Genomic DNA, 13,190 nt, shown 5'->3' with positions numbered 1-13,190 from the left:
ATAATTGCTAGTCGTGTAAATTTAAAATTTTATTTTTAACCGACATAACCTGAGAATGAGCTGAGGAACCTGTAAAATGTCTGTGTTTATTTTGTGTATGGGGGTCATTTATTAATGCAGAAATCGAGCTCTTAAATTTTGTTAGCTTTTCTGTTTTCGTCATCATGTATGGCGGCAGGGTTCATCGAAATTCTAGGTATATATGTCAAGTAAGTTTGGTCATAAAACCATCCCGGCCTTTGCGTATTAAGATGGATATAATTGTTTTAAAACAGATGGTTTGCTTGCTATGTAAGATCATGCTCTCTCAGTCCGAAACCGATGTAAATATTGCCGTTTTTTCAGGTAGAATTCTGTGTTTGCTTTCTTGACGTCAGTGATTGCTTGCTTTCGTGACGTCAAGTGTAAATTGCCGTCATCGTTTTTATCAGCGAACGGAATGCATACGTTCTGTACAATTTACCATTATATTATCAAAAGCAACATATGGCCCGTCGTTAGTGATGTCCTTTTAAACGAGATGTCAACACGATAGCGGAAATATGCCATTACATGTAAAACACCGGCATCTCGCAAAAAGGACACTAAATACTGAAATATCGACGTGTTTCACGCATGACTACGACTGCTGCCGGTTTATGGTTTCATCGTACATCCCATATTGTTTGGAAAACGACATCTGTTTCCGACCAGTAAGTGCGATTAAATTTGGACACCAAATATTTGGGAGTGTGCGTTTCAACAGGGACAATATGTTTCTCCTTGTTTTTTTGAAAAAGATAATTTTATTCCAACGAAGTGGCAAATAAGACAAATCGACATAACTGTGAAATGTTTTGAGCGAACGAATATGTCAGAAAAAATGGACATGTAACTAAAGATAAGAAAAATAAAAATATCTCAAAGAAAATCATATCATCACATAAATGCGTTCAGGCGCACCCTTCTTCTTCAAGTCTTACAAGTCTTGAAAAATTTGTGTTAAAATTATCAGCTTTGTTCATCATTTCATAAGTGAAATACCATGTATTCATCCGTGAAGAAAGATAGCACTTTAATTGCATAACATATGATTTGAGGGTAAATTTAATCCCATCAAAAGTAGCTGAATTTCTAACATTCCAACCTGTGTATTTTACAATGGAAGTGATACATCATATGATGTCTGACGCTGCATAATTATTATTTCAATTCCTACAATCGCCTATCTTTTGATATTGGTATTGTTATCTAAATTGTACTTTCTGACAAAGAAAGAAATACATTTCTGCCAGATTTCTTTTACATATTTACACTCAAATAAGATGTGTTACAGTGTTTCTTCTTGGCCACAAATATGGCATATCCCGTCACTTAAATTCATGCTTTGGCCATGCTTTCTATGATTAGGCCTCTATGAAATATCTTCCAATTTAAACCATTTACTGTATTAAAGACAATCCCTGTTGAATTAGACGATTCTCAGCCCGTTTTGACCAATTTGACCTTTGACTTCATGCTGTTTTTTAACAACTAATTTCCAATGGAGTGGCTTGGTTTTGACATCTCCCTTTGTCAGACAATATAGTTCACCAAGTATGGAATATCACAGCTTTCTTCATTTCGGATGTTTGCACTGATTATTAATTTACAGGAATCTGGAATAGAATTGAGGAGTGTTTCATTCTTTGTCTTAATTTCCTCTTGCATATATCTATTTGTACCTCCCCTTATTTCTGCAATTATATCCCATTATTCAAGCCAGTCACTTCTGTTATCATCCCAGATATCTTTAAGTCTTAAGGTATACTCTTTGACCTTCAAGATTCAAGATGACTCTTCTTCCTTCATTCTTTATGTTTTCATTGTATCACAGAAATTCACCAAGAAGATTGTTTTGATGTTGGTAAATTAACTCTTGTAAGTCTAAGTGACTTCCAGGAATTCAACATATTCCCATACATCATTGGGATTCGGTTGTTGTTGACTTTGAAACTGAGATGGAGATGTAATAGTCACTTTTCAGTTTATTGTCAAAATTCGCTATGAAATGCTTTGATAAGCTGGCCCATTTAGGGGTCTCCTTATCTGGATTTTTCTCAAATAATTTTATAAGTCCCTTCAATTGGAGTGCATTAATCTTTTCTTCAATGTAAACACCTATTTTGCCACAATCGTCATATCTTTGAATGAAAATACCCCTTTTTAGCAGAGACGCGAAGCTTATCTAATAGGTGGATGCGTGGCGGCGACCGTCATCCGTTGTCAGTCATTCGTCGCCTGTCGCCCGTTGTCCGTCAACTTTCTACATTCAAAGCAGCTGCTTCTTCTTCAAAACCGTCGGTCCGATTTCTGTAATGTTTGGAGTGTAGGTCCCCAGGGATGACCTTCATCAGATTTTTTTTCAAATTGTGGTGAAATATACCTGGAAAAGGTCAACGTCAGAGATAAACCTCGCCCTACTATAGAGTAGTATCTAATTTTTTACTTTTCTTTCACCTAGATTCAAATCGAATCAAGTAATTATGGATAATTTGCGCAGACGAAAATTAAAAGAGGGAGATTATAATTCAAAAGAATTCGAAGCTTAGGCAAGAGCTACTCAAAGAAAGATAAGACTGTTGGTCAATTGGTTACAAAGCTGAGATAGACACATTGTAGGTCTTAAATAACACATGGTTGTTGACATGTTTGTGCTGCTACCATGGCGACATTGTTTCCCTCTGCGCATGCCCCTGCATGCAGTGAAAGTGACCACTGGTCACCAGAACAATTGGCCAGGTGCTGTTTTCCAACAATGGCAGTTCGCAAACTTTGATATTTTCTCTACGCGAAGAATGTAATTGACGTTACATGCGATACACCAGAAACACTGTTTTAACAAACATGTGCGGATAGGTTTACATCGTAACATACCGGACGGGTGTGTTTATCGAGCAAGCACTGCTGACAAATGTACGGCCGGTATCGTGCGACCGTTGTCACTGGCTTTCCCTCTACGCAAATACTCCGAAAAAGGGCATTGAACTGCAGCTTACAAGGACAAACAACGGACATCCCACTTTGCCGTACATCTACACATGATTTAACAAATATCGAACTTACATAGAGTTCGTGAAAATTTCGCAAGTTGTCACGTCAGTCACGTGATACTCCTTTTTACTCCTATCCTTTTTTACATCGCTTGATTCCAAAAAGCATTGTACACTAGTCTACAAAACCTATCAGTTATTCCAAGTTGTATTTTTATTTTGATGTTGAGACAGCCCAAATGAATTAACTAGTCCAAACTGAAAGGGAGGTTTACGATACAATGATAAAATGTTGCGCCAGCCTAGTCCTGCCGATAGACCCTCGGGCTTCGATAACGATGTGCATGCGATCAAGATCACCTGTCGCCCCTTGTAAAATTGTCACTTTTGAATCATACACAAAAGAAATGGTACGAGAAGACATGCTGCATTTCAAGAGAAATTTCTAGATTGTTTGTATTTTTTCCACGAAAGAACCCTTGAAAAATCCTTGGTACTTTTGATGACTATATCAGTGTAATACTATGCTGTGCTCAGCAACCAACATGTTGCTTCATAAAACCGTAAACTCATTTGTAAACAAAAGTTTTAGAAATCTATGTTAGTCATAATCAAGCCCCATCCCCACTCCCACCCACCCCACTCCCCAATCCTTGAGGGCTGAAATTTGTCATAAAACGATGTCAAATGCATGCAGGTGAAATAAAAGAGTACACACCGTATTTCCATAGGATGTATTTAAAAGCAATTCGATGGAAACATTTCTCTTATTCATCACATTTCTTATCTTCTCCTTACTATTCAACAACATATGCAAATGAAATGACGATATTTTAACTTTTGCGAGCAGTCATCTTTTAAATATAAACTTTACTTCTATTCAGTGATTTTGATACGTTTGGTCGTCGTCTGCTTGAATCATTTGGTATATATCAGCGAGGGTGGAAGCTCGTTGCCGAAGAAAGAGTAAGTATAGCCAGTTACCTATGGCTGCACAAACTGAAATCAGCTGTTTCACCTAAATATTCTTACGAGTAACGACTGTATCGTTCAGGCATGGAGATGTTTCATGATCTGGGCTTGTGTTTCACCTTGCCCACACCACACATGTAGATGGAGGAACTGCGGGCTAACCGTGTACGTACAGGTGAGATCTAGGTTTAATAAAGTTATATTGTCGATCAGTTCCCTAGAGCGTTAGTTAAAGTATCTAGTATCCAGCTTTTCAACACGACCTATATATGCACAGCGATATGACACGTGAATTCATATCCAGACCTGAATTCAACCATGTCCAAAAATGTAATTACACATGGTTCCACGGTCTGTGTTGACAAGCCGAAACGTGGGAATTTTTCACGTGCTTAAGGAGGTTGCCTACCCAGAAATGCAAATGTAAGCAAGTAAATATAGCGGCTGACTCGCAGCGTGTTTGCAAGGTTATATCTGATTGGTCGATTGTCACTATTCACAGCAACTTAGGGAGTTTATTTGTATTATTTCATTATAACGGTACGATTCTGCCGACCAATTGGATAACAGCTTCGAAATCGCTGCGAGTCGGCCCAAATATAGTTGTGAGTTTCAAAACGAGCCCACAAGTGGTGGACTAAATTATTGCAAAAAGTTTGAGAGTCCGACTTTGTGTCCCCGATGCACATTAATCCCGTCTAAAAAGCTAAACATTAGAGTCTCACGGTGACCGATTCGTAAAGGCATCTTCAACCCTTTGAAAACGATTATGCATACCAAAGTCTGGGGTTGCCAAGAATCAAGTTCAAAAATCAATTAACAAAAGGGAAGTAAACCATCACGCCATGGAGAAAGTACAAGCAATTTTGTAACTGTACTCAGAGTCGTGTATCACCCCAATATGTAATAATTAACCCAATATGTAATACTAACCCAATATGTAATAACGCTTAACCCAATATGTAATACTAACCCAATATGTAATAACACTTAACCCAATATGTAATACTAACCCAATATGTAATAACACTTAACCCAATATGTAATAAAATTAACTTGGGATATAATACTAAGCATAACAACACAAAAAAATGCCTAACAACCATCAACACATCCCTGTGTGGCCAAAACACTTCAAAACTGTAGATGAAAGCGGCGACTATTATTGAGATCAGTAAACTTGCTAAAAACTAGGAACGCCCACGTACCATAATCAAGCCGTCGGCGAGCATTTAAATTTAATTTTAATTGTTCCTTAATTTCATACAGCGGAAAATACCTGAAAACACACACATTTCTTATAATCATTTAGCAATAATTTCATGACGGAATGAAAAGTTTCACCAATATTGCTTGTTCCTGACCACACGACAATCAGAAAATAACAGCAATGGTTCAAAATTTTTACTTGTTTGTTTACATGCGGAACGCATATGGCTGTCAACATTCATAAAACCAAACACAATTTATGGTAAATATGAAAGCGACTACCGATATATTAATATGATGTGTAATATCACAACATTATGGGCAAATTAACGGGAATATTATCCTGACAGAAATGTTTCCACGGATTAATAAAGAGAAGAAACTATACATGGTAGCTCTGAAAGGCTGAAGTGACCAACTTCGATTGAATGATAATACCGGCCTTTCGTATATAAGTCTTACTTTATTGGATAAAAAGAAAAATTAATTGAACTATTTTTGGTATTCTCCAATATGTAATAAAGTCCCAATAGAGAATGCATGGAAGTGTTATTACATATTGGGTTAACCCAATAAGTAATAATGTCCCCATAGAGAATGCATGGACGTTTTATTACATATTGGGTTAACCCAATATGTAATAAAGTCCCCATAGAGAATGCATGGACGTTTTATTACATATTGGGTTGACCCAATATGTAATAAAGTCCCCATAGAGAATGCATGGACGTTTTATTACATATTGGGTTAACCCAATATGTAATAAAGTCCCCATAGAGAATGCATGGACGTTTTATTACATATTGGGTTAACCCAATATGTAATAAAGTCCCCATAGAGAATGCATGGACGTTTTATTACATATTGGGTTAACCCAATATGTAATAAAGTCCCCATAGAGAATGCATGGACGTTTTATTACATATTGGGTTAACCCAATATGTAATAAAGTCCCCATAGAGAATGCATGGACGTTTTATTACATATTGGGTTAACCCAATATGTAATAAAGTCCCCATAGAGAATGCATGGACGTTTTATTACATATTGGGTTAACCCAATATGTAATAAAGTCCCAATAGAGAATGCATGGACGTTTTATTACATATTGGGTTAACCCAATATGTAATAAAGTCCCCATAGAGAATGCATCTACGTTTTATTACATATTGGGTTAACCCAATATGTAATAAAGTCCCCATAGAGAATGCATGGACGTTTATTACATATTGGGTTAACCCAATATGTAATAAAGTCCCCATAGAGAATGCATGGACGTTTTATTACATATTGGGTTAACCCAATATGTAATAAAGTCCCCATAGAGAATGCATGGACGTTTTATTACATATTGGGTTAACCCAATATGTAATAATGTCCCCATAGAGAATGCATGGAAGTTTTATTACATATAGGGTTAACCCAATATGTAATAAAGTCCCCATAGAGAATGCATGGACGTTTTATTTTAACCCAATATGTAATAATGTCCCCATAGAGAATGCATGGAAGTTTTATTACATATTGGGTTAACCCAATATGTAATGAAGTCCCCATAGAGAATGCATGGACGTTTTATTACATATTGGGTTAACCCAATATTTAATAAAATTTTAACACATTGTCTTAGAAAACTTGTTTACATATTGTAAAAATTATTATACGTTGTTTCCAATGGGGTTAGAACCCAAAACCTCAATTTTATTTTCAATCTTTATTTTCTTATTTTACTCTATTTACTAAGTTAAAACATTAATGACGCTCTCGACCGTCAACACATTGTGCACACATTTTGAAGTGCATATCTATTTTTAGTAAAGGGAAAGCAACTCCACACATCGTTCATATATTAGTGATTTGCGTTTAATGTATAGTAGTGTGTATTTTTTTGTTTCACTGTCTTGTGTATATCATGAGACACAAACAGACCGTAAAACACCCATTCAAAGTAAACTCGAAATGGATCCCACATACAACCGAGAACACAAAACTAGAGAATTATTTGGAAGCGACAAAATTGGCTATTGTTAACACACCTTTTCGGAACACAAAAAACAACATGACACGTGCAGAAAAAATAGCGTTAATAACGCTATCAAAGAACAAACAGATAACCATCAAACCGTTTGATAAAGGTCGGGGGACAGCAATTTTAAACACTAATGATTACATAAAAGAATGTCAACGTCAACTTAACGACCAACGATACTACACAAAATTGGCAGCAGATGACACTCGAAACACAATAGAAGTCATACACAATCTCATAACAGAAATGTACAATGAAAAACACATTGACCATCACACATATGAATATCTGAATCCAATCAATAGAAAAATAAGAACACCACTTTGGTACCTTCTACCAAAAATTCACAAAGTGCCGCCACCAGGAGCTATATTCATAGGACGGCCAATCATAAGTGGATGCTCCAGTCCAACATTTCACATATCAGAGTTCATTGACCATTTTCTCAAACAAATCGTCAAGAAACAACCGACATACATCAAAGACACAACAGACTTTATACGGAAAATTGAGACAATCAAAGTTCCGACCAATGCGACACTAGTAACACTGGATGTAAATTCCATGTACACGAATACACCTCATGATGAGGCAATTGAATCAGTCGGCAGAGCATTAAATCAGGAAAGATCATCAAACAATTACATAATCAAGCAACCACCAACGAAATACATGATAGCTCTGCTAGAAATAATCTTAAAAAACAACACATTTGAATTCAATGATGAATTCTACAGGCAGATTACGGGGTAGCAATGGGTTCGCCAACGTCGCCAGAGCTGGCTGACCTCACATTCCACGAGACAGAAATGAGAATAATACATAAACACAAACAACAAATATCGACCTGGCTGAGGTTCAGGGATGATGTCTTTCTGATTTTCATCGGAACACAACACGAACTCAATGAATTCATATCAAACATAAACAAAATGCATCCCACGTTCAAATTTTCGTTTGAAAGCTCCCCTCAAGAAATCACATACCTAGACCTGACTATCTACAAAGGTCATCGGTACAACAAAGAGAATATTCTCGACATCAAGACACACACAAAGCCAACAGATACATTCCAATTCTTACAAAGAAACTCATGCCATCCGGCAGCAACATTCAATGGTCTGATCAAAGATGAAACATTACGATACATCAGAACATGCAACAACGAAACCGATTTTACACAGAAAGTCACACAATTTAGTGAAAAATTACAGGACCGACAATACAAGAAAAATGAAATAGAACGCATTATCAGAGAGACAAATCATAAAAAAAGAAAACAACTACTTGAACAACAAAAAACAAAAATAACGCCACCAATAATACAATAGTCTTCATAACAACATACAGCCCGTACATAGAAACAACAAAATCAAGCAAGCCCTGACAGAAAACTGGCATGAACTTGAAAAAGACGAAACACTAAAAAAACTGTTCCAAAGCAAACCAATAATCGCATACAGAAGGAACAGAAATATAGGCGACACACTTATAAGCGCCAGACTTCACAAAAACTACAATAGCTCAAACTCAGGTTCACAAGAACCTATACAAACACAACGAGATCAAACAGTAGATATTTTAGCTTCCTTATATGAACAACAAACTCAAATGGAACAACATATTACAAAATAAAAACAATCAACCATTCAACACGTCTCACCGAACAAAACTGAATTTTAAGCGACTGATGAAGAAAACTCTGTTTTCGAAACGTAGCGCCAAAGGATCGTAGTGTCACAGTAATCTCTCCGCCCCAACCCGGAGTAACACAAGACACGTAGATTACGGGTACGTCTCGCCATGGCTAAAACAACAATTTACATGAAACAGCCAAACAGGATATACACTTATATTATACACGATATCATACATAAAACGCAAACAACCCAAATATGAACGATGTGTGGAGTTGCTTTCCCTTTACTACCTAGATCGACGTTGGATTATTCTTCATTTTTCTGTGAATGTACCGTTCAGCCCATTGTTTCTCCACTGTCTTTGTTCTGGCTCTTATTTTTAAAGTACGTGCTTGACTTTTTTCAATATCACTTTCTCTCGGAGCGATGTCGATGTCTTTCCTTGTACGACTTTCCCTACACATCAAACCATTGGGATGTCTTTCTGTCACTGCATTCGAAACTCTGCCATAAAATACCTCGAAGGGGGAACGATTACCGAGAACCTCCATTGGTTCTTCGTTTTGAAGTTTCTGGTACTCTTTAAGCCTCTTGGCCCAATTAATCCCCCTCCTAGACATTTGCATAAAGTCGTACATCATCTTCTTGTGGAGAGAACGATGGGACCTCTCAACCTTTCCTTGAGACTGGGGATGGTATGGAGAGCCTCTTATGATCTTTATTTCCATTTTTTTGCATAAACGTTCGACAGCTTTTTTAAACTCTCCACCATTGTCACACTGTAATACTCTTGGAGGGCCGACTTCACAGTATAGAGAGTAAAGTTCCCGTGAGACATGTTCGCTTGATTTTCTTGTCAGAGGTCGTAGCCATATGTATCTACTCAGAACATCTTGCACGCTTAAAATATATTTGAAAATTTCGCCCTTTACACTGACAGGAGAACGTTGCATATCAACCAGATCAACTTGATGCCGCACCTGAGGTCAGAAATGTAATATAATATAATAAAATAAAATATAATATAATATAATATAATATAATATAATATAATATAATATAATATAATATAATATAATATAATATAATATAATATAATATAATATAATATAATGCATTTATTGAATATGAAAATAATTTATGATTAAACAAGATACCGAAAAATGTCTTTCAACATTTTTTCCAAGTGACATCTGTCAGTATCTATGTCATCATGATATAACATTTCACCAGCTCACTGTAATCTTGTAGTATAGACTTTGTACAAGGCTCACACTTTCTTACATAATCATGTACGCCTTGCCTTAATATCATACAAGCAAGCTAGACTTTGAACAAGGACTATACAAGGTAGCCAAGGCCTTGGAGATTGGCCTGAAGATTACTGCAAAGATTAGCAACCTCAAAGTCAGTATAAGGCAGGTTTTGCAGCAATGCTGGGAGAACCTGACAACTTTCGTACGGGATTCTGCAATCACGTGATAATTTATTTTCTAGTCTATTTATTACAATACACAATTAAGCTTCCATTTTTGAATTTACCTACCTGAACAGCCCGAGCACGGATAGGACGAGTGATTGCCTTGTTGGAGAATCGAGCATTTAGCCTTTGATTTAGCTTACTGCTCGATAAAATCTTTTGAATATCCCTCTCTGTAACACCATGGTACCTAGTCAGCAGGCGAAACTTCAGTTTCCTAGATCCTATTCCTTTGCAGTGCCTGAATTCAGTTGCAACCACCTTTCCTAAGTCTGATTTCATTAATACTGCTTTTCCATTGAAGAGGAGCTGTTGCTCTCCCTGTATCTCTTTGATACGAAACTTATGTTTATTTCTCCAAAATCGCACACATGCTGCTTTCTGTTGTGCGGTCCTGTCGGCGACAGGAACGTCAAATTCTCCCATTGTAAGCTTAAACAAGGTATCGTAGACGGCATCGTCCACCGCCGACATTTGAGTTTGTCGCTTTCCACCAGTAGCAGCATATATGCAGAGAACTAGAATCAACAGGCGCAGCATATTTGTTGCTTGAGTTGTTGTCTTTCGAACTTCTTGACGATCAGATCAGTAAACACCCTGCTGTTTAAATACACTGCTACCAAATATTAACGACCTGGTAAAATTGTATCAATGAAATTATACTTGCCACTTGACCAGAAAACTACAGACTCAGGATCACGTTTTGAAGTTGTACGTGTCAAAACGGTCTCTCTACAAGACCGGCCGGCGTGTGCACTGTGTGTCAAACACGACCCAGTATCAGTAATCAAAACTCAAATAGTGGTAACTTAGTCAATCACCGATCTCTAAAGGGATTTTTTCCTTCTTGCAAACACAAACAATAGCAGACGCTGTTGTTTTAATTGACTTGTGAATGTGATGTTACAGCTATTTGAATTTTAGTGTATCGAAAAACAAATGAGGACATCTGTAAAATCGATGTGGTTCACGATTTCCTAATTTCATTTCATGAAGAAAGACTGCATTGCATTAGACTTGAAGTGATCACCATGCATAATACAGATGACAAAGTGTTTACGTAAAACACTACAGAGTCTGGCGGATGACTGGCCACTGGATTTTTTATCGATGGAATGAAACCAAGTTTACTTGGTTCACAATAAAGTTTTGAAGTTGCACTTACTGTTGCAAATGTTACAGCTCTTCAAATGTTATATAAAAATTAAACTCAACAAATAAAATGGAAATATAAAAGCTGGCATTTTTATTATTGCCACTAGTACTCTATGTTCATTGGTTATTCTATGTTCTGCAGAACGTTTCATTTTTTCGTATTGTACTCATTGTTTGCAGACACATTTGTTGGCTTTCGCATGCCAAAATTATTGTAGTCTCTCAGGCGCGAAACAGCTAGAATTAAGCTTACCACAGTGTATCTTCAGTATATCAACTTCACGGTCTCTATCGATTCCATAGTACCTCATTAATTAATGTTATGTACTTGAAAACATAGTCCATTGCTATGTCACAAGCACTTGAAGATTGAGAATTTAATTTGAAGATAATGAAGAAATGTCCCGAGGATTGGATGTTAGAAGTGATTTTGTATGCGAATGTATGTATTGGGCTAAATGTTATTACGTATTGGGTTAGGATTATATATTGGTTAGAATGTTATTACATATTCGTTTAGTATTACAAAATTGGGTCGAACATTATTACTTAGTAGGTGAAATGTTCTTACATATTGGGTTAGCATTACATATTGGGTAAAAAAAACTCGAAAAACCTTTGAAAAATTATCAAATTTTAGAAATGCTGCAGGTTGTGAAGGGGCTTGATCATGGTTGCTATGCATATTTTAGTCTTATTTTGGTCAGTATTATATCCCAAATTCATTTTTATTACATATAGGGTTAAGTGTTATTACATATTGGGTTAGTATTACATATTGGGTTAAGTGTTATTACATATTGGGTTAGTATTACATATTGGGTTAAAAGTTATTACATATTGGGTTAGTATTACATATTGGGTTAAGAGTTATTACATATTGGGTTAGTATTACATATGCATGTGAAGGAGTAAGCATTCCGTCGATATCCGGAACAACAACCGAAAAGTCCGGTGTGATAATGCAAATACACTTTGCCCATATCGCTTAAATAGTTAAAAGGTTTCACGATAGCAGTTTTAACAACGGGGAAACTGAATTTTTTTTTGTCTCCATTTTATACCACTTTATCGTATAAAACCAAGATGCAATCTGTCATCGAATTGGTACTACAATCAACGGAACTGAAAAGATTGCTGAGCAATACAGGAAACATCATCTGGCAAAGAAAATCAAAATCTGAGAGAGCTGCCATATAAGTAATCAAAGTTGGCGGCATGAATTAAATAAACCATTACTCTCCTCAGACCAAACCGATTTCAAAGGCCGTTTACAGCAAATATTGTTAACAAAACCATGAAACCTGGGAATGGCTAAACACAGAGAAACAAGATTTATTTCTCGAAACAGCCCTTCACAATATGCTTTTCAAACACCGGAAAGCAGGCACCAATATCGACCCGAAATCTATTACAAAGTCCACGAAAAATTGACACAAAACTAAAAGTTCGGATGCCTAAAACAAACTAATCGTTGACAGATTAGTACAACATTTACTGTTAACATAACGAGCACTAGCAACGCTCAAAGTATGCCCTAAAACAAAAATCCTTATAAGCGTCCAGAAACTCCGGTCGATGCTGGGTCATGTAAATTATAATATGACACCACACACCGGATCGCTCACTATAGAGTCAGTCAATAGTGGCTAACTCTCTCAATAACGAATCTGGCTTCTCCTCCTCGAGGACGA

At 36.6% G+C, this 13,190-nt stretch overlaps 1 protein-coding gene across 1 annotated transcript; it reads right to left on the bottom strand.

Annotated features, from left to right (window-relative positions):
* Window positions 1-8,626: 8,626 nt before the first annotated feature.
* LOC139139037 (KRAB-A domain-containing protein 2-like) lies at window positions 8,627-11,584 on the bottom strand. The gene is made up of 2 exons (XM_070707735.1): window positions 10,408-11,584; window positions 8,627-9,841 (listed from the first exon to the last, which is right to left on the bottom strand). Exons 1-2 carry the CDS (start codon window positions 10,879-10,881, stop codon window positions 9,152-9,154), a joined length of 1,164 nt encoding a protein of 387 aa, XP_070563836.1. The 5' UTR covers window positions 10,882-11,584; the 3' UTR covers window positions 8,627-9,151.
* Between the last annotated feature and the right edge of the window lie 1,606 nt (window positions 11,585-13,190).

The sequence above is a fragment of the Ptychodera flava genome, chromosome 8, assembly GCF_041260155.1.
Source record: "Ptychodera flava strain L36383 chromosome 8, AS_Pfla_20210202, whole genome shotgun sequence".
Taxonomy (NCBI): domain Eukaryota; kingdom Metazoa; phylum Hemichordata; class Enteropneusta; family Ptychoderidae; genus Ptychodera; species Ptychodera flava.
The sequence above is the reverse complement of the archived record's forward strand: the minus strand, read 5'-3'. Positions and strand labels throughout refer to the sequence as shown.

Coding starts and splice junctions, on each gene's coding strand:
- LOC139139037 (XM_070707735.1), bottom strand. CDS start 10,881: ATGCTGCGCCTGTTGATTCTAGTTCTCTGCATATATGCTGCTACTGGT. Junction 9,842..10,407: donor TCCGTGCTCGGGCTGTTCAG/GTAGGTAAATTC, acceptor TTCTGACCTCAG/GTGCGGCATCAAGTTGATCT.